This window comes from Gobio gobio (genome assembly GCF_949357685.1).
Source record: "Gobio gobio genome assembly, chromosome: 16".
NCBI classification, from domain to species: domain Eukaryota; kingdom Metazoa; phylum Chordata; class Actinopteri; order Cypriniformes; family Gobionidae; genus Gobio; species Gobio gobio.
The window spans coordinates 25,084,984-25,105,441 of NC_137109.1; the positions used below are offsets into that span (position 1 = coordinate 25,084,984).

The window sequence follows — 20,458 nt, forward strand, 5'->3', positions numbered from 1 at the left end:
TAATAAATCAATTAATAATTCAACAGATAAGCTATAAACAAACATATTTCTTTTTCATAAAATCATCAAAATGTTTACAAATATTAACCACTGATCTATATAGATCAGTGATATTAACACATTTGACAGCATTCTTTTCAAACTTAAAATTATTTTAGGGATTGTTAAACGTTGGCCTTGAAATTAAATCAAATACTTACTTCACCCATGTTTACATTTATGTAGGCTATATTAATTGTAACTAATAGACGTAGCAGATTAATTAATTAATATTCTTTATGATACTATGTCAAAAGTGTAAAAAAATGAATAAAATACAATAAAAAGTTAAATACAATTGAAAGCCGGGCATGACGTGATCCTTAATAAATGAACAGAAATCGTTTCAAAAACAAGACAAATGAGGACAGCTCCAAAATAAATGAAAGCAAATGTAGTAAACATATCAAAATATATAAATTTCACAATTAAATGTTTACAATATAGTAATTGCAAGGGTAACATTTACAAATTATGGATTATTTTATAGATTAAATTCCAACAAAGAAGCATCTGTTTGTGAGAGGCAAAAACGACTCGTTTAAATGACGTAATTGCGCCAATACATTACTTTAAACATTTTCGACTCTTTTGCCAGTTGCAGGCAGCCATTAATAAATACATCATAAAAAAAACCATACAATTAAGTACATTAAAATCTAAATATAACTTGTATTTACATTAATCAATTCTAAATTGTATTGAATATGTGCGTGCGAGAGAACGCGCCTGGCGCACGTGCACATTATCGTGAGCGCGGCGAGTGCTGTCGAGTGAACGGTGCTGTAAAACGTTCATAAAAAATATCTATATATTTTCTAGACAGCTGTCCGAGTGCTATATCATTAATACTTATTTACTTATTTATATGCATCGAGTTGGTACATTCATAAAACTATCCAGCGCGTTAAGATGGTCTAAGTTATTGCAAATGTACATTATTGTTATTAGCCTACTGGTTATTTTAAGGTTTCCTTGTTATAGTATAAATACACAAGTACTGAGTACTACACACTAACATGTACGTTATAGGGTTAGGTTTAATTGCTTGTAATTATGCATAATTTACAATTATTTCTATAGTAAGCACATGCAAAATGTATAACAAGTAAAATAAAGTGTTACCATTTCTATAGTAAGCACATGCAAAATGTATAACAAGTAAAATAAAGTGTTACCGTATTATTTTGAAGAGACTGTCTGCAATGCTCCTCAAATTGATGATGTCTAAACTGTGATTTTAAAAGAAATGCCTAGTACTAAAAATACTACTTGTCCAGTAGAGGGAACCAAATAACAGACATCATGGTCCAGTTCCGTCTCCATGCCCACTGATTCCACTTTTAGGGATCTGTACAAAGAGCACAATCATGCAACGCTAACGGAACACAAATCAACTACGCTTATATCACCTGTACCCATGCAAATTTTGTGTTTTATATATTCCTGATTTATAATCCGTGCTGCTTTCTGCTTGTAAAAGGCAGAAAAACAAACATGCAAGGACATATTGCACTAGCCAAAGCAGCAGTGGATTTCATCACTAAAAGCTGAAGCTTAATCTTCATATGTACTTTCAGAGAGTAACAGCTTCCAATGATCATAATATAAAATATTGAAAAACATGTCAAGTGACCATGAATTTATCAGATAAAAGAACTTTATTTAAAAGCAGTAACTTTGATTTGCCTAAAGGCAACAGATGCTATAAAAAGGAAACATTTGTAATGAGCTTGGAGTCTAACAGTAAACATATAAAGGGAAAAATGCCTTGCGAATAAGAGGGATTAGACATAGCAATTAAAAAGATTCTCATAGAACTAGGAAATTGCCATTCAACTGGTGTAAAGTGAAGTAGAGATACATGAAAGCATGTCAATTTCATCTACTAGATTACCTACAGTTAGAGAAAATCAGTCATACAAGCATCATTTTAAAACAATCGTATGCAAAAAACAAACAAACAAACAGACAAACATGAAGGCAATTGCTAAAGCAGTAGTTAGTCCATTTTGTGTCACTGCCTAGAATTCTCCTCTGCCAGATGTGCTTGTAGCCCCAGTTCATTCTTCTCGTTCTGACGGATCTGGTAACTCTTCTGCAGGTTGTGTAAACAGTTCAGCCCTTAAGACCTCCTTTTCTTTCAAAAGTGAAGGAAAATAAGAAAAATAAAAATGCTCAAAAAAAATTTAAAATAAAAATAAAATCCTCCCAGCCCTGAGGGGCCCATCATTATGAGACCGAAGAGATGGGGTTCAGGGGAGAACCCATTTGTGTAAGGACTTTATCCAGCCACTGGAGGGGGCCGTGGAGATGCACTTCTATCCAGCAAGGCGTGCTCGTCACGTCTTGTCTGTGATACTCGGCGCCCCAGCCCTAAAAAAAAATATTAAAAACAAGTTAGATATTAAAGAAAAATCTAAAAAGTTAAAGGATGATCCATTACTACATTAGTTACACTTAAAGGGATAGTTCACCCTGAAATGAAAATAACGCCATATTTTACTCACCCTGCTTTTGTTCTAATGCCCTATGTCCTTCTATCTTTTTCGGACCTCAAAAGCAGAAATGTTAAAAATAGTCCTGCACGCGCTCCTTCCTATAATGGCAGTGAATGGCGACCAGGCTAAAACATTAAAAAAAAAAATACAAAAGTATCACGCAATGATACAGTGAGACGCCATATATGCAAAGTGCTCAGTAGGCACACTATAAAGGTTTTGCGAGAAAGAAACCGTATTCAGTCAAAACACTGAGCTTGGCCGTTACTCTGAGCGCGCAAAACCTTTCTTTCTCGCAAAACCTTATAGTGTGCCTACTGAACACTTTCCATTTATGGCGTGCGTCTCACTGTATCATTGCGTGATACTTTTGTATTTTTTTTGTAATGTTTTAGCCTGGTCGCTATCCACTGCCATTATAGGAAGGAGTGTATTTAAAATTTCTGCTTTTGAGGTCCGAAAAAGATACAAGGACATAGGGCATTAGAACAACAGCAGAGTGAGCAAAAGATGGCTTTATTTTCATTTCAGGGTGAACTATCCCTTTAATGTTGACACATTAATAGTTAACTTATTTTCATCCGTCATCAAGCTCAGTAAACACTGTCACAGACACGATGTACCTTTAATTCGTATAGCTGATTGCTCACTTTTCAGTCCATTTCAAGTTTGATTTCGACATGACAAAGTGGTGATATCCAAGTGGGTGGGTTGTTTAATACTTTTAAAAATGTTAAATAAAACATTGAGCACTTAATTTTTTGAGGAGGCACTGCCTCCCTTGCCTCCTTACTGTGCGTTCACACCGCCGCCGGCGAGAGCGTCAAACTTCGCTCTGGCCGCCCTGCCAACGACGCTGTAGAAAGATTTGTGGACGCGCTGCCGCTCTGACGTAGATCGAATGCTTGGTCTTTATTTAAAGGGGGTGCAAAACAAACAATCATGTTGTTCGGTAGGAAGGGTATGACCGTATAAGATAACCTCATGAAATCATTTAAATGTGAAAGTAAAAAAAACCAGAACAGATTGATTGGAAGAACTTAACATGTTTGCTAACAAAATAAACCAAAGCCATTTGTGTGGTGTGGCTTTTGTGTTCATGGTTAAGTGCTAGTCTAATTTCAACATTGGTCTATAATTAACATTAATTTGTGTACAGCCTACATTACAATAACGGTCCTGGTTGAAGTGCAGGATTAACGTAGACTAACCATGTTCCGTACACTTTTCGCCATTCACCGCACGCCTACACCCACTCCTCCGTTGTTGAGAGCCAGACAAGCATGTTTGTGTGATCATTCCCTGAGAACCATGCGAGTTAGGCATGATTGTGTCGTGATATTAATTATGGCATGTGAGTTAAGCATGAACCATGTGAAACATTGGGGAATAATATTACCATGTATTTGTGAAGACAAAGAAAGGCAAACTATTTGCATTGATTACATTTTTTAAATTATAAATCAATGTGTAAACTTCAAAACTCTGCCTGTCTCAGCCTGAGTGGCGCCAAGCGGTCATCGCCCGTAATTTAACGTTTAAAAAATCCCATTTAAAAGCATTTATTCAACAAAAGGTCATATATTTAACAATTTGTGATAACATAATATTAATTTAATAAAGACTGTAATACTGTGAGAAGCATCAATTAAAGGAACACTCCACTTTTTTTGAAAATAGGATCATTTTCCGTCTCCCCTAGAGTTAAACAGTTGAGTTTTACCGTTTTCGAATCCATTCAGCCGATCTCCGGGTCTGGCGGTGGCACTTTTAACATAGCTTAGCATAGATCATTGAATCTGATTAGACCATTAGCATCTCGCTCAAAAAATGACCAAAGACTTTTAATATTTTTCCTATTTAAAACTTGATTCTTCTGTAGTTACATCGTGTACTAAGACCGACGGAAAATGAAAAAAATGAAGTGTTGTTTTGAGCAAATTAATTGTATTCCCGCTGAAAAACAAGCGTTCTAGAGCTAAAATGCTGCCTATAGATAGTGTTGCGTGCCTTCTTATCAAACCCGCCACCGCAATGATCAACCCCTCCTCCATTTTGCTTGGGAACTATTGTGGTCAGAACCAAAGTTTCCAGGACAGCGTTCTCTGGAATCCTCATAAGCGGAGCACTTCTACATTCCGATTGGTTGCCGCCCAACCGTGTCATAGCTCATTCCCATAAAGTTGAGCTGATTTCAACTCTTCTCGATGCCCAAATCGTCCAAGACGCACCGCGCCGCTCTCGCCGCACAGTTAGAGGAAACACCCCTGGTTCTTATGGTGTGTGCACACCAAAAGCCAAGCGAACATTCACATCGCGTTACTCACTCTAGTTTACTCCCGGGATTACTTGTTTTTTGCGTCACTCGTGCAAATAAAAACATTGCGTGATGAGGAGTGTTTTCACGCACATTATCAACATTTCTTTCTGCCCTTTTTTCAGTCATCAAACATGTTGGAGATAACAACTATTGCTGCTCTGTATCTGTTGTGGAAGTCCCAAATATGCCGGAAAGCCAAACGCCGATGTGTCTGGGTTCACAGCACCATCCAGAGATGCACACAACTCTGTGAATTTCACGGTCTGGATGACAGCCACTTCCAGCGCTACTTGATGACGGAAGCCCAGTTTGATAAGCTGTCACACCCGATATGTCAATAAGCTCTTCACTGATTGGCTTGCATGACAATACGTCATGCGAATGCGCAAATTTGCATCTTTGCATTGACTTTTGTAAAATCTAAACGCAAATAATACAATTTACGTTCGGTGTGCGCACACCATTACCCATCTGAATACTAATCATCTGTGTTCATACTCGTACCTTTACAAAGCTCATGCGGATGGTGCACATCTTGGTGAGCTCGTAGACGGCCTCAAAACCATGGTTGACAGACTGTGCAAGCAGCTGAGCAAATTCTTGGTTGTTGAAGATCTTGAGGCTGCAGCCACTGGGGATTTTGCAGACAGTTGTGGGGTGGAAGCCATGATGGTAGTTGCAGTTCCGACTCTGGACGAAAATGCTGGTGTCACTAAGACACTCTGCATACACTTCTCCTCCAACATAATACAGGTGGACACCTGAGGGGACAAACACAGGATAGATGTAGTACTTCTGAAATATTCTCAAAACAAATTCAACCAATAAACCTGAATAAATATTTGGTTCAGTAAACAGCTGCACATTTCTTCAAGATCTTGTAGGTTTTGCGGTGATATAATTCCATAGCGAATCATAATACAGTCCAACAATGATTCACCATTGTAATCCAACACATTTGTTTGAGAGCGTTTATCTAACTTGTTAGGTGTGGAGATGAGGATTTGTTATTGTAATATTAAAACAATTGTCTTTGTTATTCAACCAGGTCACCCACCTTGAATCACCTGAAAGCTTTTAAAAGGGCCATTCAAAGCAAGCACGATAACAATAAACATTTAATAATCAATCATTCTAATTCTATAATATAGGGAAGGTTTCATAGGCCCTCATGGGTTTCCAGGACTGAGTGAAATAAAACATGGCGCACAAGATATTTGTGCATAATAACTGCATGCATACCTTTGCCAATGTGGCGGCGGGTGTTTTCAATAGTGGAGTTGCGATTGACGTTAGAGAGCAGGCCCAGGCAGAAGCGGTTCTTGTTGTTGGATGGGTCGGTGAATCCATCGACCAGCACGCTGGTGGAAGAAGCGTGGTAAGCCTCTCCCACACGATTATTCAGCTCATAGTACACAATAGAGCACCAGTGACTGGGCTCTTCATACTCCACTGGCTGCACATCTGAAAAGGGAAAATAAAACAAGACCTTGAGCTTACGCCATCTATTGTTTCAACTCGCTCAGACACTTCACCACATCAGCTAGATAAACACGCTGGAGAGATTAGAGGGGGATACCATGCCAAAGGGACTTACCGATTACAACAAGCAAACTGTGTTAGAAATTCATGTTGCCCAAGTCATGATGACAATGTTTTAACTACAGAAGTTGTTGGTGTGAATTGCCATTTTTGTGTAACATGCATTGAGCTTTCTCAATTTAGTGACCTACAATCGGACTGTCTGGCTTTACACAATTGCCATGCACAGGTTTTATTTTGGTCTGCCACAAAACAAAGTTGTGTTTCCAAAGTGCTAGGTTGCTACAAAGAGTGCTTCTGAGAAAAAAGTAGTCATTTGATTTGCTAAATGCCCCCAGATGTTATGTACAAAGAGTGAACTGTTGGTCATTTTACTAGTCGGTTTTAGGGCTGGGTTTTAATTGATTCTCATTATTTTGATGAACCAATTTGGATTCCTAAAAGGTACACTATGTAACTATTTTTTGTTCAAAATTTATGTGAGCGAGTACATCATGAATCCATCTTCCAAATACGCCTATAAAATTAGAGAATGGGTGTAATATACTATTTCAGCGTGGGCGGGATGAGAACCGCTGCAGAGTAGCCCAGTACCTGCATGACTCGCCATATACATAAAGCACAGAGGAGCCTCCGGCAACAATGTTCATCTGAAAGGCGTATACAGTTTTGTATATTAACCGCTAAAAAGCGGCAAAAAAGTTACATTGTGTACCTATAAATCCTAAAAGCCCAGGGAATACTTCTATTTCCGTGTCTGGACGCGTTTGCACGCAGTCGTGTCAGCACAGCTTTCAAAGTATACTCAACTGTGGATGGGCGCAGATGGCCGAGTTTGACACGCAAATACAATTTTTTTATACTCCTAAACAGGACATTCACTGGGCAGGATCGAAGAAGAAAAGTAGTGGATCAACCATTGAAACATAGTTCAGAAGAAACAACAACGCACAAATTTTCACACAAATGCTCGTCAAGTTCGCCAGCAATTGTCGTGTTTTCCTCCTGTTTCAAGCGTGTTGTGTTTGAATCCCTCTTTCCGCACTCTTCTTCTACGATTTCACATTGTGCACAGTACTACGTGTATTGCCACCTAGTGGACTCTAGTGGTCTTTGTTGCGCGGACAGCCGAAGTATACTTTGGGCTAAAAGGGATAGTTCACCCAAAAATGTAAATTATCCCAGAGTTTACTCACCCTCAAGTCATCCTAGGTGTACATGACATTCTTCTTTCAGACAAATAAAATCAGAGTTATTTCTAATGGCAGTGAATGGCAGTCCAAAATTTGTAGCCCAAAAAAGTGCTTTGCCTTTATTAACCCCCCAGGGCTGTGTGGGAGCTTTTTATAATGGATGGATGCACTTTTTTTTGGCTTCAAATTTTGGGCTGCCATTCACTGCCATTATAATGTTTGGAAGAGCCAGGACACATTTTAAAATAACTCCAATTGTATTTGTCTGAAAGAAGAATGTCGTATGCAAAATGCACAGTGGTCCCTAGGACAGGGTTGAGAACCCCTGCACTAGATTACATAATCATTATATTTCTACTCAACCTGTTAGTGATGTCAATGTATTTTTGAATACATTTGTTATGAAAACAAGTCTTTCGGATATTACCTTTCATGTAGAGTTATATAGTTGTGATTAGCCAGCCTAAGGCACACCTGTGCAATATTCATGCTGTATAATCAGCATCTTGATATACCACACCTGTGAGGTGGATGGATTATCTCGGCAAAGGAGAAGTGCTCACTAACACAGATTTAGACAGATTTGTGAAAAATATTGGAGAGAAATAGGCCTTTTGTGTACAGCTCATGAAAAACGGGGGGAAAAACAAAAGTGTTGCGTTTATAATTTTATTCAGTGTAGTATTCGCTGTCCAACTGGGTGGCTCTTGGCCTGAATGAGTTGCCAAGTATACCAAATTTAGTCAAAAGTCTGCTTCTGCAAGACCTTTGACTATATAGGGCAATATTTCCTCTACAAAACCAGCTATGACATACTTTTGAAATGAACAAGCAACATGACGATACTTTTTGTGGGAGTTCTTTACATATCACAACTGGGCCACTTTCGATTAGGACGATAATAGTTTCTTACCCCCTCTGGGCATGTTCTGAGGAACCATGCTGCTGCCAGTCTCCATGGACTGAGACCCATCCTGTCCCATCTGTTCATCTGGAGGCATGTAGGCAGGAGGAGGGGTATCAGCTGGTAAAGAGACACCAGAGAGGGAGTGAGTGGTCAGACGATGAAGCCTGCTGCAAACAAATGGGCTTCCACTGCAATCCCCTAGAGCCTCAATTCTGATTATTCTTTACAGGAAGCTGCTTCGCATCTTATGGAAACCTTTTAGTGTCAGATTTCGCAAATCCCTTACATCAAACGCCCACCACAGTACAAATCATACAGATATTCAAGATGTGGAAACAATCACAGAAACAAAAAAACATTTAAAGTGGACTTTTGTCGAAAGTATCATCTGGGCAAGTTTGAATATATGGCATGGTTGTCTAATACCATTATTTATTAAAGGGATTTCAAAAATGAAAATTAGCCCATGATTTACTCACCTTCAGGTCATCCTAGGTGTATATGACATTCTTTTTTCAGACAAATACAATCGGAGTTATATTTAAAAAGTCCTGGCTAATCCAAGCATTATAATGGGATTGACTTGATGGGTCGTTTTTGAAGTCAATAAAAGTGCATCTATCCATCATAAAAGTGCTCCACACGGCTCTGGTGGGCTAATAAAAGTCTTCTGAACCGAAGTGGCGCTTGTGTAAGAAAAATATCCATATTTAAAACTTTATAGACTAAAATAGCTAACTTCCGGTGGTCAGAAGTGCGCGAGTCGACTTGCGTTAAAAGAGGAACCTCAGACGCTACGTTTTGTTTTGCTCTATCCTCTGTGCTTCAGCGTTCGTCAATACGCATGTGTCAAGGGTCAAGGGTCACTCTTTCGTCGCAAATCGATAAGTACGGCAATCCGACGAAAGTTAGCTATTTTAGTCTATAAAGTCTAAAGGCCTTTTATGAACTTCAAAAACGACCCATCAAGTCAATGTCATTATAAAGCTTGGATTAGCTAGGACTTTAATATAATTCCGATTTTATTTGTCTAAAAGAAGAATGTCATATACACCTAGGATGACTGAAAGGTGAGTAAATCATGGGCTAATTTTCATTTTTGGGTGAATTAACCCTTTAACATTACACTCTATTTCTTGGCACATTAGTTTCACACGTATTTGGCGTCACCTATTGTTGCGGGTGTATTACTGACATGTAAAAGTCTAGACCCTGAATATAAAACAAAACCGTTTTTTTCAGAGGAGTTTCTAACAAATAAAAATAAAAATCAGTCTTCTATTCGGAATACGGTATTTGGACATACAAATTTGTTTAGCGGTATTTGTTTTACCATCTATGAACGCAACCACTGGATGTCCCAAAGTACAGCAAATTACAATCTCTTCCAGAAACTGTTTATAGCTCATAAAAAAACACCTCTGGCTCTCAATAAATCCTTGGAAGACGTTATCTAATGGAAGGAGAATTTTAATTAAGTTAAATGTTATTACTTTCCAGACAACTTTAATGAAGCCAAAGGAAAAGAGCGCAGTCTGGAGGATCAGCCATATCAGAGTTTTTTTTTTTTTTTTTTTAGATAAACAAGTAAAACAACATTATGCCGTTTTTCTTTGAAGTTTTGCTGTAGAAAAATTTATCAATTTGAATGAATCACTATTATCACTCAATTACACCACTGTTTAAGAGTGGGGTCATACAATGTTTTAAATGTTCTCTTAAGTCTCTTAAGAGACTAGAGCACCAAGCACCAAGGCTAATAATGTGAAATATTATTAAATAATTTAAAATTGTTATTTATTCCTGTGATGGCAAAGCCAAAAAAGAGTGTCATCAGTGTCACATGATCCTTCAGAAATCATTCTAATATGCTGATAATATGCTGGTGCTCAAGAAAAAATTATTATCAATGTAAAAAAATAACAACAGTTGTGCTGTTTAATGTTTATTAAACATTATGTATTAAATGTTTAATAAAAAAAAAATCAGGATTTTTCTGATAAATAGAAAGTTCAAAACAACAGCATTTATTTTGAAATAAAAATATTTTGTAACAAATGTCTTTACTGTCACTTTACGGATTAATTGAATTCATCCTTGCTAAATGAAAGTATTAACTTTTCAAAACTGACGCCACATTTTTGAACAGTGACGTTTAAATGTTGATGCTGTTGGAACTGCGCTAGTGATAAGCCCACTAAAGACTGTTGCTGGCACAAAAAGGACCTTATTGTATAAGTTATATTCACAATGTACATGCCATATGCGTCAGTAGTACTTCCATTGTTTAATCACTGAAGCAGATCAGATGCTGCAATGAATCGAGCAATTTCTATGAATAAAACCAGCTTTAGTTCTAACCCACAGTGCTATAAAACATTGTTGTCCTTCTGCCTGAGTGCACCCAGCCTACGGATGCAGGCATCAGCAAATCACTCTGATGCAGAATAGAGAAAGTGCGGGCCAGTGCCAAGTGATGGGCACCCACCAGCAGGACTGAAGTCCCTGGGCTTTGGTGTGCTGCTTAGCTGGCATTTCCATTGTTTACTGACAGCAATTGACACTGCATAACTCACCGTCAATCACAGGTTTATCATTCAGCGTCACACATCCATTTGCGATTGCAGCAGCAAAGAAAATAAAAAACATCAGTTTGCCACTGGCAAAAACATCCCGAAAGGTCTATCATTATATTGACTGGTGTTGTGTGTACCTGGGAGCTGGAAGGGGCTGGATGGCCCAGAGCTTGCAGGAGAGTTGGGGTAGGTGCCACTGCTGGCAGGAGACGGAGGGTAGGGCGAGTTTGGAGAGATGGGGAAGGAGCTCCCTCCGCTGTGTTGCTGGAAAGACTCTGGGAAGGTGGCGTTGAGAGGCATGTGTGGCTCATTGTGACTCAGGTTGCGGAACTGCACCAGAAGACTGTGCTGAGGGTTGAACTCGCTGTGTCGTGGCACCAAAACTGGAGGAAGCACTGTGAAAAGATGATAACATTTTAAACATTCATCATTCTGACATTCCATTTTAAATATTTATGACAAAAAAAAAGAAAAAAAAGAATCCAGCATCCTTGACATCTCTGTGCCAATTGGCTGGCTCAGGCTCCAAGGTAATAGCTAAGGCACAACAGATCAGTTTTCCAGTTTCAACAGAAATGTGTTTTCTCTCCTGAGTGACATGCGATATCTGCCCTTGAAAAGCTCAATACAGTGCACATCTCAATCTAAGCAGAGGGCAACAGAGGTTACAGAGATCATAGGGCCTCTGGAGGCAAAGGATATCTGATAGTCAACACGGTCTATACCACTGGATATGCAGGCCACATATCCTCACAGGGTACATATACATGACCAATCTTTGTTATTTTGTCGTTTTTGTTTGATTGCTGTTAATGAATGGTCGCCTCTCAGAAAAGAAACATTGAGTTGACAGAGAGTTGAATCAATTGATGAGGATTTAAATGACGTGTGATTGGTCAAGTGCGTTTTAACACGGTTCGTCAAAAAATACCATTAAGACTAAATAGCAATTGGTTGAAAAATAGACTACTATTCAAAGGTTTAGGGTCAAGGTTCAAGTTCAAGGGTGCAAAGATGCATTAGATTAGTATTATTATAACCTTTATTTTACCAGAAAAAAAAAAAATGTTTTAAGCTTAAGAATCTATTTTACAAGAGCGTCCTGGCCAAGACTGACAGCAACACATCTCACGTGGGTTTAACAGGAAAAAAAAAATTTATCAATACATAACTAGTCAAAACATCGACAACCCAATGTTTCTTTCTCCAAATAATTTAACAGATTGATATGCATTAGATAGATTGAGCATCTAATCAGCCTGTTAGAATAATTTCTAAAAGATTGTGTGACACAGAGTAATGATGCTTAAAATTCAGCTTTGGCATCACAGAAATAAATCACATTTAAAATATACTACAGTAGAAAGCAGTTATTTTAAATTGTAATAATATTTCACAACCAAATAAGTGCAGCCTAGGAGAGCATAAGAGACTTCTTATTGACCACACATTTTTGAACTGTAGTGTACTTGTATAACTCTTCCATACAATTGTCAATAATTTTCGTAATGTAACAAAACATTTGGGACTTATGTCACGAGTAATATGAACACACCAGTCATGACTTACCTGGACTTTCAACTCTTTTGTAGTGATATGGGTTGATACACACTTCTTTCTGTTTGGAACCGAACGGATATTCGCACACCTCGAGGGGTTTGAGCTCGTGATGGGACTGTAGGTCAGGCCAGCGCCACACGCGGCAATAGATGACGTGAGGGAGTCCTTTCCTGTGGGACACCTGTAGCCGCCCGTCGAGTGACCGGGGGATGGTCACACATTTGCTTGGTTGCCCGGGACTGCTGAGGGCCTTCTCCAAGTCCTCCATGGCGCCCTTTTTCTTCTTCAGTTTCTTCACCAGGGCATCCACAGCCTTTTCCGCCCATTTTTCCTCCTCGTCACCCTGCTTCCATCCCAGCAACCGCTTCACCGCCGGGCTGGTGAAGGAGAACAGACTGGACATGGAGGTCATAGTGCCGGGCTGCACCAGGAAGTGGGATCTGAAGCACGTTCGACCAGCAGTGTGCCAGGAAGATGATTATGTGTGAGATTGTGTATGTGGGGGGCGGGGAGTGGACAAGCTTAGCCTTGCAGGACCAAGGACAGGAAGTTGAGGCAGGACGCAGCTGCTGGTGCTCAGGGCTCAGGAAGGCCTGCAGTGAAGCAGGGGGTGGAACTGGGTCACAACCACTCCGAAAATTTGTGAAAAAAGGGTAATTGAGAAATTAAGGCTGAAAACACCAATGAGACAGCTAGTAGATATTAGAGACTAATCCATGCCAGATATTGGTTGTGGCCAGAGGTTTGAGAAGTCGACACACTTCGAGAAGGGGTTCCTGCAACAAAAAGAGAAACAAGGCATTAGTTTGGAAATAAAAAGTATATAGGCGATTTATAATGATGACAAATATCTGACAGGAGAGACTTGGAGTATGGATCTTCTATACTCCATCTAAAAATAGTTTAAAAAACTAATTTAAAATTTAAACTTAAATATTTTACAATAATTCAACAAAACACAATTTAAAATAGCTAAAACAACTGAAAATCAAGATATTTCTTATTTTAATGCACCCGATCATCAAAATCTGTCTGTATCTTGGAAAACCTGGATATAGGAAGTAGCCTCGATTTAAAAAGTGTAGTTTTTTTTAGACCTGAAAAAGAATTATGTAAATTCATTATTTTTGTTATCCAGCAAACCACAAATGACTGGAAAAGTCATGTAAATTCAGATCGGGATCCCTGAAGAACATTTAGCCATTAAAAATGTGCAAGTCTGGATTTAATTATTACAATTTTAAATCATAACTATAACTTTAGTTACTTATTTGAATCTATGGACACACCTACCGTACATTAAGAAAAATGTTACAGCAGAAACCAATGAAAAGAAAAAAGAAACGAGGGTTGTTGAGAACCACTAAGATATAGACCATCTCTAATGCATTCACATGCATTTTAACTTCAAATTGATGTGGACAGGAGAAAATGCGTACATATGCTTTTATGGATGACAAAAAAACTACTCTCCAGGTAATCAGCTGGAGATTGTAAGATCTACTAATAATTTGTTTTTGTAACAAGTGACCAAACATTTTAAATTAACCGCTACATTAGTGCATGCAATGATAATTGTATCATAAAATAAAAAATAAAAACAGTGTCCAAAGGATGTGCACAAAAAAAAAAAAAAAATCTGCCACCTATTCAGTTATAAAAACAACACACACGTAAGTGCACATCTGGGGTCTTGCAGATAACTGTTAGGATGTACCCATCTTCCATGTGTTATGGTGAACTACAACAGACTCATTGTGTTGGATCTGTAAGCAACAGCCTCCCGCTGCCCCACCCAGGGAGCTCCCATGGCGAGAGCGAGCGGGAGTACAGCACAGCTGTTGAAAAAGTTGCAAATGTAACCAGGACAGAGAGGATACAAGACCTCTGAGAGGCACTTCCTGTAGCCACATCCCTTCCCCTTGACCTCTTCAGCTGCCTAACATCAGCCCATTGGCTCTACAGGACAAAATGTTACTATTCAAAGCATTTCCCACTCCCAGACCACTATGCTGTTTGTCCTGTCAAAACAACACCACGCCTCATGTAAAATGAGAATGATGGATCAGTAATGATTATTAGTGAAAGGTGCAGTTTAGATGGGCGAGCAACAGCTGAACATCTCCAAACAGTAAGTAAAGTAGGTCATCTCTCTTCTCACTTCACCATCGGTGTCAGTACCCCTATATTGTTCAAGTCCTGTTTGCATACAGGAACATGTATACAATGGAAACAGAAGCAATCAAACAAGCTCGGACATTAACAGCACAAGCTTTGATTGACATGCCATTGTCTTCCACCAGGAGCAGAATTCTAATTTTGCAGTATCAGATAAATGTAAAAGGTAGTGTTAGGCGTTCAATTAGGGTTTTCATGATTCCTCAAATAAATTTGACTAGCCTACTCAATTAAAAAAAAATCCTCAACTGCAATTTGTCCATGATGATTAACACAAATGCAGAGATTCAGTTAAATATATACGCTGAAGGTTTCAGAGTGGAACGTGATGCTTTAATTATTTACATGCATGCAGGTTACGAGTTTCTCCGTTCGCTGTAAACGCCGCTCCACACGAACTCAGTCTCTGCATGTGCTGTTTGTTTGGGTTTCAAATGACGTCCATTTGGGAATTAAGGATGGGCATTTTTGTCAATTTCTCATTTCGATCATCGATAGGTCTCAAAAACGAGTACTCGAGTACCCGGAGGCGGGGCATGTGCAGGGGGCGGGGCATGTCCGTTATTGAGATAATGAAAATATTCAAAAATATTCTGTTATGAAAATGGTTGTTGACAAATACAAACGTGACATGAAAACAGGTATATGAAAACATGAACATATAAAACAAAAAATAACTGCTAGATTATGACGCATAGGCTAAATGTCTTTGAAAAAAATAATTCCGTCTCAAATAACCAAGTCAGTATCGAGCATTGCCTTTGAGCTGAAACTGTGAAATAACACCACCCTGCAGAGCTTGCTAGCTGGTTAATAAACTCAACCAAACGCACCCTATATCAATATTAATATGAAGATTATTATGAACCTATTACGACATAAATCAACACAAAAGGACGTGAATGCGCACGTGAACTTCAGCGTGCTAGATTTTACAGGCTATGGTTTGAAACGGAACATTTTGAATGCGCTCTTCCCTTAACAACGCTGATACACGGACAACGAAAGCACACAGACACAACATTTTATTAAAATCCTGTTCTCATTATAATGCTTTGACAGATTGACTCTGCACATCATGCACTTAATTTTATTATTCATGATCGAAGCGTTTACAGACATCACTGCGTTTTCGAACTCATAACGAAAAACAACTTTAAATAAACTAGGTCTAGTCTACTGTTGAAAAATACGAGAACAGTATAGCACTGCTGCATTACTAATATCAATGATTCTGAGAAAGAAATAGCCTATCTAAAAAGAATATGACAGGGCTCTACATAGCGACCATTTTGGGCGCATTTGCGCCTGAAAATGACTGCGTGCGACTGCGAAAAAATATTTAGGCGCACCGGTGCGAGTGACCCGATCGCTTCTCGTGAATAAATGTATAATACAATCGGAATAAAAACTAAAAACACTGACTGACTGAGCAACTGATACGTTTCGTGCTGCAATCAACTGCTTTTCATGCCTTCTGTCAGCGGAGCATGTGCAAAAAACGTGTGCGACGGACTACACTTCACAGATTAAATGGTGAAACTACGGTCTATGGATGAAACAGGTGTGATGCGGCCATGCACTTACCAGACGCCTCGCGGCTCGCGCTGATGTTTCTTTGCAGCCAAACTTAACTAGAAATACCACATTTGGATTATCATAAACAAGGTCGGAAATTAACAGGGGCTTGGGGCAAAAATGCCACCAAAAATTAATCAATATAAAATAATTTAAAAACGCTCCTGTATGAGTTCTTGATTTAATCTTTATCAGCTGCAGTCCATAACATTTATTGAGTTTAAAAATGACTAGATGCATATGAGTGAGTACATCATGAATCCATTTTCCAAACCGTGTTTTTATCTTACCCTGAATCACTACGGTACACATATAATAAGTGTTTCTATTCTGACTATTCCAGTTTGGTTCGCAGCGCTGTGGAGGAGCACAGTCCCTGTGTGACTCGCCAATCGCCATAGACACACACAGAGAGAAGTAGATCCGGCTGCAGTGTTCTTCCGCAAGATGCACGCAGTTCTGTTTATTAGCGCCAGAGCGCCAAAAGTTACGGAATGCTATTGCTCCGACTCGAGTATTGGCATGATTGCAAATGTGATACTGATCTTGTACAAAAGTCCAATAGACAAGTTGATATTAAGTAACAACGTTTTAGCCACAATAATGTTTATTTCGTGAAAATCAAAACAACACCAGTTGTGCATCTCCAAGCGGTTCGATCGAATGAATCTGCGTTTGAACGACTGAATCAATGACTCCCACATAGACTTGACGCCACCTACTGGCCGTTTTATTTTCTTATAAATACTTTGCATGGACTTTTTATTTAAAATATAAATATTTTAACTAAGTTTAAGTTTAACTTGTACATAGCCTATTTCTAAATTCAAAAACTTATATTTAAAACATTTATACAACATTATATGATGATACCCATGAGCTGCATGTAAATGTATCTAAACACCATTTCAGATAGAGCTTTTGTGCCACTTCTACTTTTGATGCTGATTTAATTTGATTGGTAACAGTCTGGTTGTGTCTTATTGCTCTAACTGAATTTATTGTTTAAATTAACATTAAAAAAAAAACCTTTTCTATTTTAAATGAAGAAATTGACAAAAGATGATGCTTACATTTAATAAGATTAGAAAACCATAATGGTAAAAATGCCCCTGGACATTAATTTAAAGGGACAAAGATCATCCTGTAATGGGAAAGTTATAATTGGAATACGTGTTATTGATCAGAAAGTGCTCCTAAATTTCTGACTGTGCTCCTAATTTTTTTTTAATTAGGAGCACAAGTGCTCCTCAAGAAAAATGTTAGCGTAGAGCCCTGTATGACTGTCTCTAAACCATCATGTCGAGCATGAAATATGCGTTTGAGCTGAAACTGAAGAGAATGAACAACAGCCGGTATAATGGCAGCGCTTTGCTAGCTTAAGCTCAACCAAATGCTTCTTATATTAGATTAATCAGATATACAACATAAAAGTAATCTTACAACGTGCACCTGCTGAAAAGGACGCGAATGCGCACATGAACTTCATGCGCTAGTCTGAGTGTTCTCGCTATAGTTTCTCTATGGATCAGCTGATACACGGGGAACTAAGCACAGATCGTTTACAGCATTCATATTTCCATCGTGTTTTCATTATAATGCTATGTAGGCTGTGACAGATTGGCGCTGCACATCTTGCACTAAACATTTAATGATCACAGAGATTCCAGACATCACTGCAGGCAACGCCTCAGTTTCACTTTATTTCGCGGCGGTCTGGACTCTGGAGGCGTGCTGTAAACCAATCAGACCTCCAGTGCTGCGCAAAACGACACAATAACTAGGGCTGTAACGATTTGCCCAAAAATAAAAACCTTGATTAATTGAACATTTTACCTCGATTACGATTAATGAACGATTATTTTGCTTTTTTTTTTTTGCCCTCATAGGTTTTTGAGTAAGTTCACTGATAAGGTTTGTACTGTAAATATGTTCTACATATTTATATATAGAACAGGTGGATTTTTTTTTCTAATGAAAAAGTGCCTTTCTTTGTGATTTTAAAATACTTGAAGGAAACGGTTCACTTTCAGCAGTTATTGTCTATGGGGCAGATTTCTGTTTGTTGTACATCATATACAGATTATTAACACAGTAGGCCTACATTACATTTATCTGAATGCATTAAAGGTCCCGTTTTTCGTGTTTTTTTGAAGCTTTGATTGTGTTTACAGTGTGCAATATAACATGTGTTCATGTTTCGCGTGTAAAAAAACACAGTATTTTTCACACAATTTACTTATCTGTATACTGCTGTTTTCACTGTCCTCAAAACGGCTTGAAAGATTTCCCTGTTCTATGAAGTCCCTCCTTCAGAAACACGTAACGAGTTCTGATTGTGCCAGCGGTTCCCGTGTTGTGATTTGACAGCAGCTTAGCCACGCAGAGCGCACGTTACCGGAAAGGTCACGCCTCTTACCATAACGGGGATGCATGCGCTCAATGATCTCTAAGTACAGCGTCCCTGGGAAAGCCAAACAAAGGTGACTTGACTCCGGGATGAAAATAACAGCGTCTCGACGACATGGCAACAAACAAACTATACGAACGCAAACGAACGCAACACTTCCTCTACTCCACGCGGGAGCAACAAGACCACGTCCCCTTTCTCGCGTGTTCTTGTGGGCGGAGGTTAGTCGACATACTGTTCTACTGACGTAATTAAAGCAGGAAATACCAGGATGTAGTCCTAACCAGCCGTTCGCTGTAGGCTTTGAAAGGGAACTTCTGTTAAATAAAATATCTCGCTTGGCATTGAACTTTGAGCGTTATCATTTTACAGGTATTATAAATGCTCTAACAGCAACATTACACACTAACTAAAGTTTGAAAAATGGGACCACGAAGAACAGGACCTTTAATGAGAGAGTGATTGTGTGTGTGAATTACTCATACCGTCTCTATTCATTATGAAGCTGTGGTTTATACTTCAAAGGTATTAAAATGTATGACTATAACGGTTGAGTTTCTAAGCTACTTTAGTGACTTTATTTTAGTCACAGGACAGCGTTGAGACTGCGTTTCTGCGCGCGATCTTCACGTGATGTGCGAGCTTCTGTCTGAGCAGTGTTTCCCCTACCATTGTTTTGGGGAGGACACTTTTGAGAACACAGATGAGAATATTGCTTGGGAATATATTTACAGTGATAATATTAGAGATTATATTTACGACAAATTATTATTATTTATGTGTTATGCGTTGATATTGATGACGGCCATTAAGGAAGGAAATCCCACAGAATCTAGCTTAAAAAAGTGCTTAGAGCTGCTTTAGTTATTTGTTGTTTGTTGAATTTCAAATATAAAACTTGTTGAAATGTTTTAAGTGTGAGCATCTGTTCTTTTTGAACACTTTCATCTCGTTTGAACAAAACCGTGATAATATTGATAACCGTGATAATTTGGGTCACTATAATCGTGATGTTAAATTTCCATACCATTTCATCCCTAGGGCGGAGTCACGTGAAAACCGAAATAACCGACATGGGAAAAATACGTCGGTTAGAGGTTCAGAATTTCGGTTTCGGTTATTTTTCGATTGATCGTACAGCCCTAACAATAACCAATAAAAAAGAGACAAATACATTTTTTTAAAGTCAGGGTGATCATCGTTCTCATGATCGATGATCGCGGTCACGTTCGAGTACTCGATTACTCGACCACTGTTGCCCATCCCTATTGGGAATGCATAAAGTCTGAGGAGCTTTATAATTTATTTCACCTTTAGTTTTATCATTAGTTATCATTTATATGCCTGGCAGCTCGGTTAACAAACTCCATCTCTCCATATGTTTGGGTTGCTTATAACACTCATCTGGGAAGGCAGCATGTTTCACCAGATTTGTAAAGTAACTTATTTATAAATCTAAGCCGACACAGAAGAATACATCAATATGCATTTTCTTATAGTATACCCGAGTTCTCTTTATGTATTTTTGAGCTTGAATGTATTAGCAAGGCTTAAAGCGCCCCTATTATGGTTTTTCTGAAGTTCAGTTATGGTAATAGTGTTTCATTTCCGACATGCGCTGTAAGCGGTAGACCAATCAGAACAGACTGGGCCG

General features: G+C 38.6%; 1 protein-coding gene across 5 annotated transcripts in view; it reads right to left on the reverse strand.

The window, feature by feature from the left end:
- Positions 1 to 1,164: 1,164 nt before the first annotated feature.
- smad5 (SMAD family member 5) overlaps positions 1,165 to 20,458 on the reverse strand; it is a 34,531-nt gene continuing 15,237 nt past the window's right edge. For 2 of the 5 annotated variants that reach the window (XM_079838611.1, XM_079838612.1), the window contains exons 2-8: positions 13,359 to 13,414; positions 12,648 to 13,231; positions 11,216 to 11,473; positions 8,509 to 8,619; positions 6,103 to 6,324; positions 5,365 to 5,621; positions 1,165 to 2,415 (exon numbers count right to left, since the gene is read on the reverse strand). In XM_079838611.1, the coding sequence (XP_079694737.1) occupies positions 2,272 to 2,415; positions 5,365 to 5,621; positions 6,103 to 6,324; positions 8,509 to 8,619; positions 11,216 to 11,473; positions 12,648 to 13,050 (1,395 nt within the window). In that variant the 5' untranslated portion in view covers positions 13,051 to 13,231; positions 13,359 to 13,414 and the 3' untranslated portion in view covers positions 1,165 to 2,271. Of the gene's footprint in view, positions 2,416 to 5,364; positions 5,622 to 6,102; positions 6,325 to 8,508; positions 8,620 to 11,215; positions 11,474 to 12,647; positions 13,415 to 20,458 lie in introns of all 5 variants that reach the window. The other 3 variants (XM_079838614.1, XM_079838613.1, XM_079838610.1) reach the window with 3 other exon arrangements.